Source organism: Manduca sexta, chromosome 27 (assembly GCF_014839805.1).
Source record: "Manduca sexta isolate Smith_Timp_Sample1 chromosome 27, JHU_Msex_v1.0, whole genome shotgun sequence".
Lineage (NCBI taxonomy): Eukaryota > Metazoa > Arthropoda > Insecta > Lepidoptera > Sphingidae > Manduca > Manduca sexta.
The window spans coordinates 6009732-6026129 of NC_051141.1; the positions used below are offsets into that span (position 1 = coordinate 6009732).

At 33.7% G+C, this 16398-nt stretch overlaps 1 protein-coding gene across 3 annotated transcripts in view; it reads right to left on the reverse strand.

The window, feature by feature from the left end:
- Positions 1–226: 226 nt before the first annotated feature.
- The window catches only part of LOC115448561 (ankyrin repeat domain-containing protein SOWAHC), a 53210-nt gene continuing 37038 nt past the window's right edge, over positions 227–16398 (reverse strand). For 2 of the 3 annotated variants that reach the window (XM_037443907.1, XM_037443906.1), the window contains exons 7-14: positions 16006–16095; positions 15456–15461; positions 10581–10653; positions 9482–9574; positions 9241–9348; positions 5484–5674; positions 4020–4136; positions 227–3536 (exon numbers count right to left, since the gene is read on the reverse strand). In XM_037443907.1, the coding sequence (XP_037299804.1) occupies positions 3432–3536; positions 4020–4136; positions 5484–5674; positions 9241–9348; positions 9482–9574; positions 10581–10653; positions 15456–15461; positions 16006–16095 (783 nt within the window). In that variant the 3' untranslated portion in view covers positions 227–3431. The remainder of the gene's footprint in view (positions 3537–4019; positions 4137–5483; positions 5675–9240; positions 9349–9481; positions 9575–10580; positions 10654–15455; positions 15462–16005; positions 16096–16398) is intronic. The other variant, XM_037443908.1, reaches the window with a different exon arrangement.

Sequence of the window (16398 nt, forward strand, 5' to 3'; positions counted from 1 at the left end):
TCGTTTATTGAAAACAGCAATTACAACGTAATTCATCGATAAAATCCATCAGACTATATTTTCACCAGTTTATCTTATTTTTGAACAATGTGAGCACTGACAATTTCTTTGTACTGATTGAATTTTTGTTAATAGTCAATCTCAAACATCTTCGTTATATGACGATTAATAAAAATTTAATAACCTGACATGACCACATGCTCCAATTACCACCATATCTACGAACTAGTTATTTACTCCTTATTGAAGCCAGCAGAAACCAACCTTTCGTTTATCTCTACTAATGCTCTGCCGGTGGATACATCGAAATTTTGATAAAAAAACGGGTAAATTTGTTACAATTGTAGAATAAAACTTCACCAAGGCCTCCTGAATTAAATACTTAACGGATTCTGGCATTTGTTAGGTATCGCACATTAACTTGTATCGCGATTTTTATTAAACTTAATAGAATAAGTTATTGCTCCTACACGCCTATATGCGCAAAAGCAAAACTAAATTATACTCTTAATACGAAATGTTTATGAAATGTCATATTAAAACACTAAACACAAGTTTATCTGTAATGCTTATGGTAATAAACTTAAAATTAGCTTGATCCATCACTTATAATAAGGCACTATGAAGAGCAATTTCATTCAATACTGATATAATTAAATAAATGTCATTATTACATTACAAATTGCATGGCATAAGCGCTAGGGAAAAATATTTACAAAGCGTAAAAACAATATTTTTGACTATATTTACATTTAGAGCCACTGTATGTTATTTCAATTTGGCCATTCAATTAAGAATTGAAAATAATTTTTATTACATGTATAAATTTTAAAAATACGTAAACATTTCCAAAGTTTATGAAAAGTAGGTGCGCTACGATACACTATTTTTTAATATTGTTACAAACTATGAATATAGAAATTGGTAGACGGTAAAACTTGGTTATACATGCCCCAAAAGAAAGTTTAAGTACATATGCATTTAACAAAATTATGCTGTTTATATTTTCTCTATCCCTACCATCTTACGTTGTAAATCTGGCTCGAAGGATCATTTGAAAATTAATAACATACAAATTATTTAACTTTAGGAGATTTCTTGCTTTTAATTATATTAACTATTTTATTTAGACTTGTTCCTTCACAAAAATATAACTATGTTTTATATTTGTAAACATATCAAGATTATTTTCAGACTTTGTACATTATTTAATTTTTACTCAACAAAATAAGGTTCGGATACTTTTCCGTATAAGTTTACCATAAAACATCGCCGCAAAATTTATTTGTCCTAAAGCGCTTATCCAATAGTCACAGGAAAGGAGTATCTTTTAATAAGTTTGAGACACATATATTGTAAAATCATTCATACCACATGGAAATATGGACAATATGAGTTATTTATGAAAATTAGGGTATACATAACAATTTACATCTAAGATTTATTTTCATTGATGCGATATTTTAATCTCATGAATATGGTCTAGGTTTAGGTAAAGACCTATTATATATAAGAAATATAAAACTATTCCATACTCAACCTTCGCGTAATGCTATACATGGTGAATTTTGCCTTTGCTGTCGCATCTAAAAAGTCCACCTATATAACTAAAGTAGTGTCTCATGATATTAAAAACAATAGCTTATAAATTAATTAGTCAACAAAATTCATTGTTCATACGTGCAATTTATTCTTATATTTTCAATAGATTAAAAATAGTATAACGCAAGTACTAAAAGAACAAAAATATACTTAATGATAGTTTAAAACAAATAAAGCTTAACATAAAGTGATTTAATACTTGAAGATAAAAATTAAATTCATCGTCAACTTAATAATTAAAGAAAAATCGTTTTGTAATCGATAGAAAAGCAAAGAAAACATCGACTGATTCGATATCGATAGTAAATCTATGTTGCAGCGAACATCTAGTATTCTTCATTGGTGTTTTTGTCAGGTTATGTATTCACTGTAAAGGTCAGTAAAAACGACAATTTGCGAGTAGTTAGTGTGGGAAATGACCTTACAAGATATATCTTCATACGATCACTTACTGTACAACAACATATTTCAATTACAATCTATTTTATAATTTTAATAAATTTGTCATAAATGTAAACAAACTGATATATTATATATATTAAATTTTGTCTGGTGTTCAATATGGAATGCCATTCATAATAATAGTTCTAAAACATGTTACATAACATTTGTTTACGGTTTAGATAAATTCTATAAACGTGAAATACAGCATCCAATATGTATGTATTACAAACATTTAATAATAGTCAAACTTATTTGTTGTTTCTAAGTAACTGCGTTTACCAATAAGCGGTTTTAGCATACAATAATACCTGTTATATAAAGTTCGATAACTTTATCGATAAACGTGTAATTTAAAAATGTTATATATAAAAATATCAATTATAAATTTTCAAATTAGATCTTATGAAATAAGTCGTAAGGTGTAAAATTACGTTTATTCATTTGGACTTGGTAAAACATCTTTCACCCTCATAAATGTCGTTTTTTAATGTTAGGCACAGACATAACGAAGGAACGCAAGTGGACCCTAACGAGTGGACGCGAACGAACCTGTGTGAAAAATCACTCAAAATACCGTCAATTACGATAAAGTAATATATTATCCCCCATATAGACGTTTTTTTATCTAAGGACGGAGCAATGCTGTGATAACAAGTCTGTTTTTCAATACTGACGGCATTGCAGCCTTTGCAGTGCATAGACATAGGGCCGTTGTGATAGGCTAATATTGTTGTATCTCAATATTAGTCAATCACAACGGCCCTATGTCTGTTTCTCAGTATCGTCGGGCACTGAGAAACGGACTTGTTATTACAGAATTACTCCGAACTTAGAAAAAAAACGTCTATGAATAAGGGGATATGTCTTTTTAATGCCACGGAATGCCTAATCGAAATATTATTTTTGGAATGATTATTTTTTGGAATATAATTGAGCATCGTCATTCTTTTAAGAGTGACTATAATATACGGGCAGTTCAAGTTGATGGCGGAATAATACATCAGGGCAAGTCGAGTAACTAAATTGCCTAATGCTTGCAGTTGGTTTCAAATCGTCGCTGACCATTCTACTTGAAGCGAATAAAAGACTGTACATCAAGATAAAGATTAAATTAACTGTGACTTGTGGCCAACTTCATGATGTTCGTATATCCAGTTTTAATGTTTATTTTTAGGTATAGCGGAAATTCGATAATGCTTCAAAAATATGCTTAATGTTTAGCATTCAACGGCTTCTTGTTTATTTACGAAGTTATGATAATAAAAACCTGACCTGTGTTTCTAGATACGTATATCTATCAGTCAATCCGCCTCAGATCTGACAAAAGCTCGATCAACGTGCATGGTGTTTGTCGCTCTCGTGGACCAATGCCGTGTATATAAGAATTAAGTACAATGCGAGGCGCGTTGCTGTCGCCATGCAGCGTGGAACCCGGCTGCGGAATCTGAATCTGAATCACCTTCTTCGCTCACGCCAATCTGAGCTCTTGGCTGAAATGGAAAAGTTGATTAAATGGTAAGAAAGAAACATTAATTGGTACAATACCAGTGTATGTCCCAGTGGACATAAAAAATATATATAAGAGTAATCTATACTATTATATAAGTTGAAGAGTTTGTGTATTTTTTGAACTACGGGTTCGAATTGAAAAATTATTTTAGCGTTGGATAGCTAATTTATCGAGGAATTTTATAGGCTATATAACATCACGCTCTGGCCAATAGGAGCGGAACAAAGAAAAATGTTTCTGTGTGGAATATGCTGACCTAGTACATTTTGCCACATCATTTTGTTTGTCGCAAAATAACAAAACCGTTAGCCATTATCCGTAATCCTATTACAGGCCTTTATATTTCGAAAAGTTCATAAAGTTTGGGGTTTTAAAGACAAATATATCTTCATTGAAAACAGCAACATAACAGACGGTTTTATCGTTAACAATAGACAATCGTCAAAGAAAGTCTATTTTTTACCTGATCGGGAGTCGAAGGGGTACTCCTACTGTGGGTCGCACCTAAGCCTCGGCGTCCGCTCGCACCACGACGTCTAACTTTACTGATCATCGGAGGCGGCATCAATTTGTCATCTTTCTGTAATAGGAAATACCATCGGAATATTAGTATCAAATTTGAGAATATTTATAAATTGAAAATATTCATAGCACTGGTATCATTTATATAGACATTTCACTTATGCATTTTAGCCATACATCAAATAAATTCCGATTAAAAATTTTTTTTTAATAGAATTATAGTAACGTACATTTCTATACACATAATAAAATTGTAGCATGATGCCACAGATAGCTGTTTTCTGAACATGATATATATTAAAAAAAAAATATATATATATCGGGCTCTTTATTGGAGACTTAAAAGAGAAACAGGTATTTAGATTACAGACAATAGTCAATCAGTCTGTATGTTTGTACACGCATGGTGCAAAAATGACGGCATGGAACTGAATGTAGTTTTCGCCAATGTATTGCTAGAAGTCTAACCTAAAATAAAGGATTCATTTTATCCCGAAAAAAAGATTTCATCCTAACGGAGCCGCGAGCAAAAGCTGGTATGTAAATACAAAAGCTATATCTTGCTTTTTCCGCTAAAAACAAGAGATAGTTCACATTCAATTACGTAAAGATCCTTGGCTTCAACATAATACATATATCACTAAGACACCATGCTTTAATAATATACGCATGTATATTTTATTTGTAAGTTCCTCGCTATTCGCTCAGCACAATATTATAAAAAATAAAAATACTACCAAATAGTTCTTTTAATAATTTATACCATAACACCGAGACTTAAAATAAATAAACTTATAAAAAAAATACAGTCTTGTGTGAATGCAGTATTTGACTTCCCACAAATTGATTAAAGGTTGGCGCACATTTATCGCCCTAACGCGGCAGTAGCTATAATAAAATCCGTTTATAATGTCCTTTCTATTGATCGATAAATGTAACCAACCCTAATTACACAAAATTCAAAATCATCACTTAAGGGCACTCCTATCGGCCGATATTAAAGAAGGATCATAAATGTAATTTTTGAATCGATAGGGAAGAAAGTATCAAGCAAAAAATTTGTTTGGCATATTCTCAAATGACTTATTGTAATTATTTTATTATTTTTATATTTGTAGTTAACGATCTGAAACGCTTATTGAAATCTGCGTTTTGTGGCAACGTACATAAAGTCGCGTTTATTATATTCGATGCCTATGTAAGCTGATCTTGCCTAATTAATCATCCCCTACAAACTATACTGTTATATATGTAGTTATAAGTATAGCGTGCTGCGTACACGCCCTTGTCGATGGGCTAATAAATTAGTGCGTTACGAGCCAGCGTTTGTTTCACTCGTGTCCCGTATTGCATACTTAACATATACATTAGGACAACACATGACTCGCGTGGCAATTCATCTCACTTGTATGTTATCAGCCGAGCCCCAGGTTTTGTGAAGCTCGCCGTCGTCGGATCGCCTCTCGTCTCTGTCACGTGACTTGGGCACGTACGCAGACGACCTCGTCGCACCAACACCAAGGAAATTACTAAACGCCTCCGTAGTTTTCTTCACTCGCACATTCAGAGAGCCAATGCGTAGGAATCCTTCTTTTTCTGAAATTGAAACAGGTTGTTTTTGAATTATGAGATGTGGTGGAATGCACTGAGTAGATGCTGGAGCTATCGGTGGTTAGCCAGAAGTAGGGTTGCCAAGAAAATAAACCGTTATGAATTATAAAAAAAAATTAGGTTATTTAAAATGGTTATATGGTTAAAATATTAAGTAGTTAGCAACCTTACATCCAATATAGAGACGGATAAGAAGTGTGATATCCCTCAGTCTACTCGGTGCAATAATGGTTATAAAAAACATGGACGCCAACATGCAAGCATCTACGCTATTGATGTGAGCAAAATATTTCGTTAATTACTATTGGTTTGTAAAAGTTTATTGATACAGGAATGTATTGTAAGTATATTATCAATATTTTTCATGTTAAGTTAGGAATAACATAAGCATACATTAACATGCGATGTCGATTTGAATGTAATGCCTGCGGATAACATTATAATCAGAATTCTATAATAAATGGTTTTGTAATTAATTAATCTAACACGAAACAATATCAGCGACATTATTACCGTTCACTTTAAGGTCCAATATTGTATATGGCGGTGCACAAGAATTAGTAGTATTTCATTCAATACAATTAAGTCACATTTATATCGAGAGTTTTTTGCCTTTTTTAGGGGCGAGAATCGTATGCAATCATCGCTAGCCGACAGGTTTTTATCGTATTAATGTTTAAACATAGGCGAGAACAAAACCACGCATTACGTATATCATAATATAAAAATGTCAAGCAAATTTCTCCCTTATTGCGACTTAGTACGACATATTTTCTCATACGTGAGCGTATCGTAGATTCAAATAGTTTAAATGGAATATAGGTATTTTTTAACAACTCGTACAGGACCATTACCTACCAGTTTCTATCTATACTGAGACGATAAGAACAATCGAGTCACTCCCTATAAGGCGGATGAATAGTGCCTCACTATTGCAAATGTTTAGAAAGCAGAATGATGCTTGAATGATACGTATGTAAGATTCTCGAAGAACATATAATTCGAGAATCTTACATGCGAGTCGAGAAACTCTCCACGTAAATGAGACTTTATATTAATTCAAAGTGCGGACAACAATAGAACAGCACAAATACACGCATGTCGTACGTACACGTTGACGTATCCTCGACCACGGTAGACTCGCATTTTTTAAATAATGGGCAAGCATTGGAACGATCGAAATTATTTGGCGTCACGGGACATAATGCTCAATGTCCAAAAACAAACAGATTACAGTATCATTACAACTAGTAATCCAAAGTTATATCGTGGTAATCGAGTAAGATTGATACATGTGGAAAATCTATATATTTAAAAGAAAGTGGTGTTAGTTACACTATTTATAACTCAAGAACGGATGAACCGATTTGGCTGAAAATTGGTGGAGAGGTAGCTTAGAATCAGGAGATGGGCATAGGATACTTTTTATTATATAAAGCTGAAGAGTTTGATTGTTTGAACGCGCTTATCTCAGGAACTACTGGTTCGAACTGAAAAAATATTTTAGTGTTGAATAGCTCACTTATCGAGAAAGGCTATAGGCTATATATGATCACGCTATGATCAGAAGGAGCAGGGCAATAATGAAAACTGTTGCAAAAACGGGGAAAATTTATAACTTTTGAGAGATTATATTGCGTGTGCTCCGTAAAAGGTTAAAGTTATGTAACAATTATGGACGACGAAACTTTTCCTCTTAAAAAATTCCAAAAAATATGTTATAAAACAAAGACGCTAGCCGCGTCGGTCTGCCCGTCCGAACGCGTAAAACTCAAAAAGTACCCAACGTATTTAGGTGAAATTTGGTATGAATACAGTTTGAGACCTTGGGAAGAACATAGGACACTTTCTATCCCGGGAAAATATAAAGCGTGACTGATATAACGGAAAACTTTATCCCGAAAAACTATGTCACGCGGGCGGAGCCGCGGACAAAAGCTAGTTTATAATATATTTAAAAGGCTACTAACATCTTGGGCGATAAGTGTGCGTCAACCTTAAATCAGCGATCACTTTTATACAAACTATAAATTATTCTGCGTACAACGCTACCGACCTAATGGTATTTCTTCAAATTCAAATTTAATATGACGAAATTTTAAAGGCAGAAATATCCATGATTATTAATTATTTTTACGTTTTTCTTTCAACTGCGAGAACTAATCACTAACTAGACGTGAATTTAAATTCTTTACTTGCCAATACTTGTTTAGTTACCCAGATTAAAGCCGAAACAAAATGTATGAAAATGGACCTTGAGGTATCGCCTTAATATATTAGTCTATCGTGGACGAGGGCTGGCGCTAAACACATATCCAAACTACCCAACACTGAACGGATAGGAAAACGTACACAAATGTGACAGTTATTGTGTAGATTAACTTGTACAGTGAGACTTAACGACAGTGCACATAACAGTAATGTAATCCACTAAAATCTAACTATGATTTATATGTAAATCTGCTACCGCATTATTAAATATAATAAATTAATTAAAAAAGTACCCAATTTGGCTCAATTAATTAACTTTCATCATATACTACAACAATTAAAGGAATATTGCCGTTTTACAGTGTAACAGAGAAGTTCTGAATACATATTTCCCGTAATGCAATTATTATTATTTTTAAATAAGCTAAATTAATTATTAATGCATGTCACCTTATCGTACACAAACCTATTGTCGTGTCTTTCTTAGTTACAAGTAGATAAGAATAGGGTGAGAAAATATCGTGGTATCTAAAATCCGTTTAAAATACGCATTGAAAAAAAAAAAACAGCACCTTTACTACTCTAGTACGCATGCGCGCCGCCGGGAATACTTTAAGGTAACATGCATATTTACCCTATACTACACAATATAATTATATATATAAAAAAGTCAAATCGCGCGGGTATTTAAATATGCTTGACAATAATATAACTTTTATTTTATATTTAATTTAGATAATCTCGGAGGTACAATTACATCTTATACGCCTTCCCAGCGCGCATGCTAGTAGGTCAAGATATTTTTCGTTTTTTATTGCTTTGAATAACGGGACGAGCTTGCAGTTCGCCTAATGATAAGCGAAGCGACCGCCCATAAACAGTAGAGACACCATCCAAAACCTTGAATTATAAAGTATTGTTATAATTCAAGGTTTTGGATCGCTCGCCATCCTGAGAAATGAGATGTTAAGTCTCATTATATCCAATAGTTACACTGGCTACAATGTCCTTCAAACCCGAACACAACAGTGACTACACGCTCATTCTTGGCGGCAGAAATAGACAATGCGGTGGTACCTACCCAGTCGGACTCTCACATATGAGAGACCTACCACGTAAAGAATCCATTCAGACGATTCTGATTTACTCATAACCAATCAAATTTAAATTATATATTATTTAAAACAACGCTTAAAAATCGCTTAACTAAAAACCTTCTCGTGCCTTTTACAAATTTACTTACACTTAACATTTAAAGGGTGTTATTTATTCAGTGGATTACATTACAAAAATTAACACAGACACATACAAACACATAGAATCTTAGTGTTTCCATTTACCGTTGAGGCTATGTCTTTTATCTTTACTTGAGTACGGGTTTATTGTATGTGGCGCGACCCGTACGGGCGCCGAGGTAACCGTTCGACGCATATCATGAGCATTGGGCTCTGGAACATATGGATCACTAACAATACTGGAGCTAAAAACATCCCTTATATCCTTAATATTAATAAAATTATAATATATTCTAATTATACAGCTGTAAATAATAAATTTATTTTATTTTTCGTAGATAGATACTTCTATACGAGCCCGGAGATAGTGACGTGTCCATGTGCACTAAATACTGTCTCGGCTTCCGTCCCGACCAGTCTCGTATGTTGGGGTCGGCGTCTGTAACATTGAGAAACACTTGAATTAAACTATTTTACGAATTTTATCGCGGTTTTAATATTTTAATTTTCTCCCGACGTTTCGAATACTTTGCAGCTTTTACCGTCCCGGGGGGGGGGGACTGATTAAGAAACACCCTGTAGTTAAAACGTTCTCCTTTACATAACGCTTTACGTCTGCTTAGTACGTTTTGTAGTCATTAGATGGATTCTGTATTTAGAAAAGTTTTACGGCGGATTTAGACAAATACATACAGTCAGTCAATTATATTTTAAACAATATACGAAAACAGCTAGTTCATTTAATAAATAACAACTATGTTAATACAATACTATGTATCTATATATATAAAAATGAATCCCAATTTCCCTTGGTCACGCCATCACGCGTGAACGGCTGGCCCGATTTCACTTTTTTGTGTTTGTTACTGTCAGAAGAAGGTTCTTATGAAAGAAAAAAAAAACAAAAAATGCGCGGAAAATTACAAAATTTAAGAAAATTTAACGAATTAGCGAGTGGTTTGAAATAACTATCAGCGATTGACAGAGGACGCGCTGCAAATTCATAGTTAAGGCGGGACAACGTCTGTCGGGTCAACTAGTGTACGATATAAATTCGATAAGTGTTTGATGCAACATGTTTTTATTTCACAAGACATTTTGTAGGCTAAGTTTGCCGCCACATACATCGATCGACCGTCTTCATCATAATGGTGGGTAGGACAATTGTTTGCACGCATGTACCGAACATCACGTAAACCCTTTGTAGGCTGATGTATATTTGTCGCGCTCAGGGATCCACCTGTGTATATCCCGATCCAAACAGAATGGTAAAATTGTCTCGACTGGCAAGGGATAATCATCTCTGACCAATCGACATTCTATGTGGACCCCGTGTTTCTTACTATCATGTATATTGAGTTCATTTTGCTGTACCCTATAAAAATATAAAAAAGTAACGGTAACATAACGGTTTAAATTATATTAGAGAGAAATATACTACTCACCATAGACTTCCACTAAAAGCCTGTAGACGTTTTCGTGTCGAAATTGCATTGCAATGTGCAGTGGTGTGTAACCCTGAAAAAAATGGAAATTAATATTAAAATTATAACAAAGGAATAAGACTTTTTACTTACAAATCTAGGTTTCCAGGGATGCCGATCGACAATCTACATATAAATTGAATTATTGTCCGCCTGTGTTTAGAAATAAATGGTTTTTCAATAAATAATTCATAGAGTTTTATATATATATAATAAACTCTATGAAATATTTCCGTAAAGCTTCAATTGATTATTAACCTTCTCTAGGATTATTATTAAGAACTAACGATTTATAGTACAGTTAATTTATTATTTTTGAAAATCGAACAATCTATAACAGTTTTTTTGACAAGCTTACATGTGACTTATTATAATTAGTAATTGGTTTATTCTCAGAATTAACGCTATGTGGTCTCTTAAGCGTCTGGCTATGTCGCTATCTCATCTCATCTCATCTCATCTCATCTCATCGGCAATAAGTTGTTAACGCAGACTGGCACAACTAAACACTGTATCAAGTCCTACAAAAAAATATTTGAAAACCACCGGACACGCACTAATTTCTCTGACGAAGTACCGTCACCCCTATATTTTACGGAGAATCTTGACATCGCGATGTACAATTCAGATACGGCGCCATCTATTGCGCAATAGTGCGGTTAGTTAGGAATTTTCCCGGTGCAGCCACATGGCGCTAGGGCGTTTATAATTTCTGATTATGATTATTTGTAAAATTAGTTTTTAAAAAATATATTAATCATATATTGAGATTTATTAAAGCTACTTGATATCTACCCAGAATATGTAAATAGCTTTATATTCCTTTCACCTGTATTAAGTACCTACATTCAGCAATAAAGGATTTGTATTTGTTTTTATGTTTATTTATAAAAAATATAGTTTAAAGTTAGGATAAATAAAACGGAGGGGATCACCGACGTGTACGAGACAAACATTGGCTTTGTATTCATAGTTGAATTGAATAAACGTATGTTATACAAATTTAAGACCAAAATCACTTAATTTCGCAAAAAAAATGCACCGTCTTTAGCAAATAGGAAAAAGGACAGATATTTAAGAATGCTAAAAATGTATCCTTTGAATTTCTTAAGTTTTACATAAAGCTATGCCACAAATGTAGGAAATATAATGACGCGATTCTCTTTCGACAATCATGTTACATTATTGCATTTAGTACTTGAGATAGCTTTCAGCCGATTTGTAACAATTTGATGATTTGAATTATTGCTGCAGAATTAATTTGTTTAAAAGCATGAATGGGTCTACTTCACAGGTGTGAAAACGTCCCGATATCAATACATTCGTCGAATTTCATCTTTAATATTTACTTTAATTATAAAGTTTACCAGAGCTTTAACAATCCCCCCCTCTTCTGAAGGAGCCAACGTAATTAGAATACTTTTCTTATTTTCTCTTTGCTATTGATTCACACTAAAATGGTAAGCATAATAATCTTCATTGAAAATATCAGACAGGTGCGATTGGGACTCATGCAATGGGGGCATCCGTACAAACTTGTAGGTAAGATATGTAAGTGTAAGCACCAATAGATATTTAATTACCAAAAAAATAATAAAGAAATGGGGTGTATAGAGAGGGAAGACATTATAAATGTGCAGTTAAATTTTTTGTTTATATGTAAATGACAATGCTTTTACGAGTTATAATTTTCCTAAAATGTACATGTTACATGTGCAAAAGACATTGCTTCTAGCTTAATTTTATGATTCTAGGTTAACTGTAAATACTCTATAGGCTTTGATCAACTTGTGAAATCGCAAAATATGAGACATAAACGGTCACATCTTTTCATCGCTTTGATGATTTGATACCGGTCGTGATAGACACATAGACAGACGGACAGTGTTTCCATAAGGGTTACTATTGAGACCCAAGCCTCAAAACAATTGAGGACAAAATATTTAGGAGTGGATGCCTTCCAAATACCGGCTAAAAAGAAGGATCCTTATACCCTAAGTGAGCGTGCTGTTGTACTCCTTATATTATAGGTTTGTGATGCGACGCCGTGAGTCACATCTGCTCCTCTCTAACCCTTTGCCGTTCGAATTATTGGAGGTGGATATTAAATCTAATATCACCGTATATAGCAGCGACAGCTGTAAACTGCACGTCTTAGTGAATACGGTGAATATAAATATTAGATGGAGACTGAATGTTATTGCTCACTCCTTTAGTTGATATCTTTTCATTACGGGCTATGTGTTCGATTTTGTGAGTATTGAAAAATTGTGAATTGAAAATGGATGTTTGATATCCTTTTGTTTCATCCCGTAAGCCAGTTGCCGAGCAAGAAAACCTGATGTTAATTGAAGTCATCTGCTGATTTTCTATAATTACAGTGGAAGCATAAATCGCTGCCGGAATTAAAGGAGAGCGATTCATAAATATGGCAGAGCTGTGATGTTTTGCACACTGTATCACTATATCCAGCGCAAGAGCTATCACTAGGTTCCAGTTTGTGTGAATATTTATGAATAATAATAGTATCATTGTCAGTTGACAATGATACCTATATCTTAAGATTTACGGATAAATATTGCTAGACTAACGAATAAACATAGATTAACATAAATTAAAAAGCGTTCCATAGCACTCGGACTCGTCACATTACAACGTTATTTATGTCTGTTCCGTAAAGTTGGTCTATAATTTCCTATAAGAAATTCCGTTCACACTAGACGGAATATGTCGCATAATTTACATACGGATTTTTGAAAATCTTAAATGTATAGCGACAGTGTAGAGAAGCCCTTATGTACAGTTTATTTACTAGACATTATAAAAATATATAGTTACAGGGTTGGCTAAAAGTATTAAGCCCCCTATAAATAAAAATTCATACAAATTAGAAAAACAAATATCTGTTTATGAATAACCTATATGATAATGTAAACGTAAAAACAATACAAAAGATAATCTATTTTTAGGTGCCATTAAAATCTGGCACACAAAATGTTAAATTATGAAGAAGTTGCTGTATGTAATTTGTTTGTAAAGAACAGATAGTTAATTTTTAAATGACGTCGACGTGTTTCAATTCATACAATCAATTCGACGTGTATTTTTTTATGTTCGTTACCTCTTAACTCAGTAATATATGAACAAAAAATGTGGGAAAGAATAAACAGAGCTGATCAATCCCATAGATTTCTTTCAAAATGGCTTTAGTATTTTGGTTTTAAAACTAAAATAACTGGAATAATTAAGTAGTCAGTAGTAGTAATTAACAAAATTGCGTATTTCGCTTTCTCGTGCGGTTATTAGTTATGTTTTTGCTTTGGGATTGGTTGAGTCTACTTTCATATACTTATATATATTTTCAGGGGTAGGCAGAGGTGTCGAACCTCAGCACGATAAGCGTACCGCGGGCATGATACAACTTAACCACCGAGACAGTCTGTTTCTTATAACTGACACATAAAAGTAAAATATTAAATATGTTTAACAAAAATTGAATTGCCTTCAAAAACAACTTAAAAATCAACAAAATATTTGACACTATAGGTACTTACAGACTGGTTATAAATGTTGGTGTCAGTGACTAATAAAATTGCTAAAAGCTGGATAAATACATGAACAAATATACCTACGGAAATAATACACAAAGAAAAATTTTATTAGGCACAGATTTCATAATTGGTAACCAGTATGTTACCTGTTATGTTATACTATTTTTTTGTTTTTAGGGGTTTTTGAACGCGGTTAATTTTTTTATTAAAAGGTATTCACAGGAAATACAGAGACAACGCGATATTAATATCAAAAAGGAAATAGAAAAACATATTCTACTTAAATAAGACAAGATAGAGATTGTCGAATGTTAAAACTAGTGGTCGAAATTCGACCGGCGAATCTATTATATTTGTAACACATTATACATAAATTTTATATTTCCACACTCCCTCTCCATAAAAATTTTAACCGTGCCAAATTTCTTGCCCTCCGGCCGCGTATTTTTTGTAAAAAGGGGTATAAAGTTATTGCATCGTCTATAATGTATGTTCCCGGTGCGCAATGCAACGTGTCCCACTTCGCGGTACATAAGCTTTGGTATAGTTATATAAGACAACAATAATAATTGTAGCATCATACCACATTGGATGGGTCCTGTTCACACAGTTGATATAATTACCTTTCTATGTAATAATAATGGTATAAGCCCTTTATTACCACGGGCCACTTCTACTACCGAGAGGGATTAGGCCTTAGTCCACCACACTGGCTTGGTGCGGATTGACAGACTTTAGACACAGGTTTATTTTCTTAGAAAAGTCAGAGGTGTGTGCCCTTGGGATTTGAACCTGCGGACATTCGTCTCGGCAGTCCGTTCCACACCCAACTAGGCTATCGCCGCTTTTTTTATTTTCTATATTTAACCTAAACTACATAATAAATATAAACTATGTAGCATACATAATGAGCAAAAATATACCAAATTAATAAATAAAAAAATATAGACCGTATATAATAACAACGACGCGACAGGTGTTCATACGTATTGTTCTCAAAATTGGTACCTCTTTAATCAATATAACACTATGGATTTGCATTTCAGTACTATTACAGTACTATTTTAAATTTTAAAGAAAGAAAGTAGCTGATTAGTGATTAGATGATACTTGATCGATAACCTATAAAATATTGCAATAATAAAAACATAACAAACATTAGTCGCCATTATAAAGGTTTACCACGCAAACACCATACCATCATAAAAATTACAAAACGGCCTTACAAGTAACAGATACAGAGAAGCATCCCTCGAATCTACAAGTAGTCCGGTAGTAAACTCACCCCATTCTGTATCCGCCGCCGCCGCCGAGCACCACATGAAAAAGATTGTAACGACCATTTAACGATACACTTAAACACGCAAAATAACTCGCAGTAAGTAAATTTGATTGGGCATTAAACCTGCCGACTAACAGTAAACGTGAACGTTTACGAAGTTCCAGATGTAAACACATCATTAACCTCCGACTCTCATTTAAAGTCCTTGGTGGACACGTAACTTAAACGAAGAAGTATTGCGGACAAATTCATGATTGTGATACATGAACGGTCATGTACACGGGTACGGACCCGTGGCAATTATATACCACCAATCTCGCGCCATCGAAAATCGAATAAGTTATCCAAATTGCATTCTACAATTTCCACATTTTAAGGTGAATTCCCGACGGCCGTGCGTGGCGGTATGCACGACTTTTTAGCACACACTGTGACAAGTGTCGCCGAACGGCAGCTTTATTCAATTCGATATCCACTTTTCGAGATACAATGCGAGCATTCTAATTTAGGTCAGAAGCTAAATGTACAAAATACATGGTCGTGTTGTACCCACCGAACGTTCGTTGACTACGTGCCGGGCGACTCCACCCAATAGTTTGACCAAATTTTCATCACCACGTTTACAAGCCCAGTGCATCGCCGTCTGAAATTACCAATCAATAATGTTTTCATCCCCAGCATTGATTCTACATAAACAAACTGGTAGTAAAATTACCAATGTAATTAGAGTGTAATTTTGAAACCGATACAAAATTATGATGCTAAATATATTCAGAACCTAACGTCGAACACGATACCATCACGAAAAGAGTTTAGTAGGTCGGGAAACAAATTACTTGATTGCCAGCCTTTTATTTTTATATATGTAAAACACTTTGATGGACAATATAATGTCGAAATTACAGCTTTTTATAATCGGAACGTATTAGGATGATTTGCATCCAGA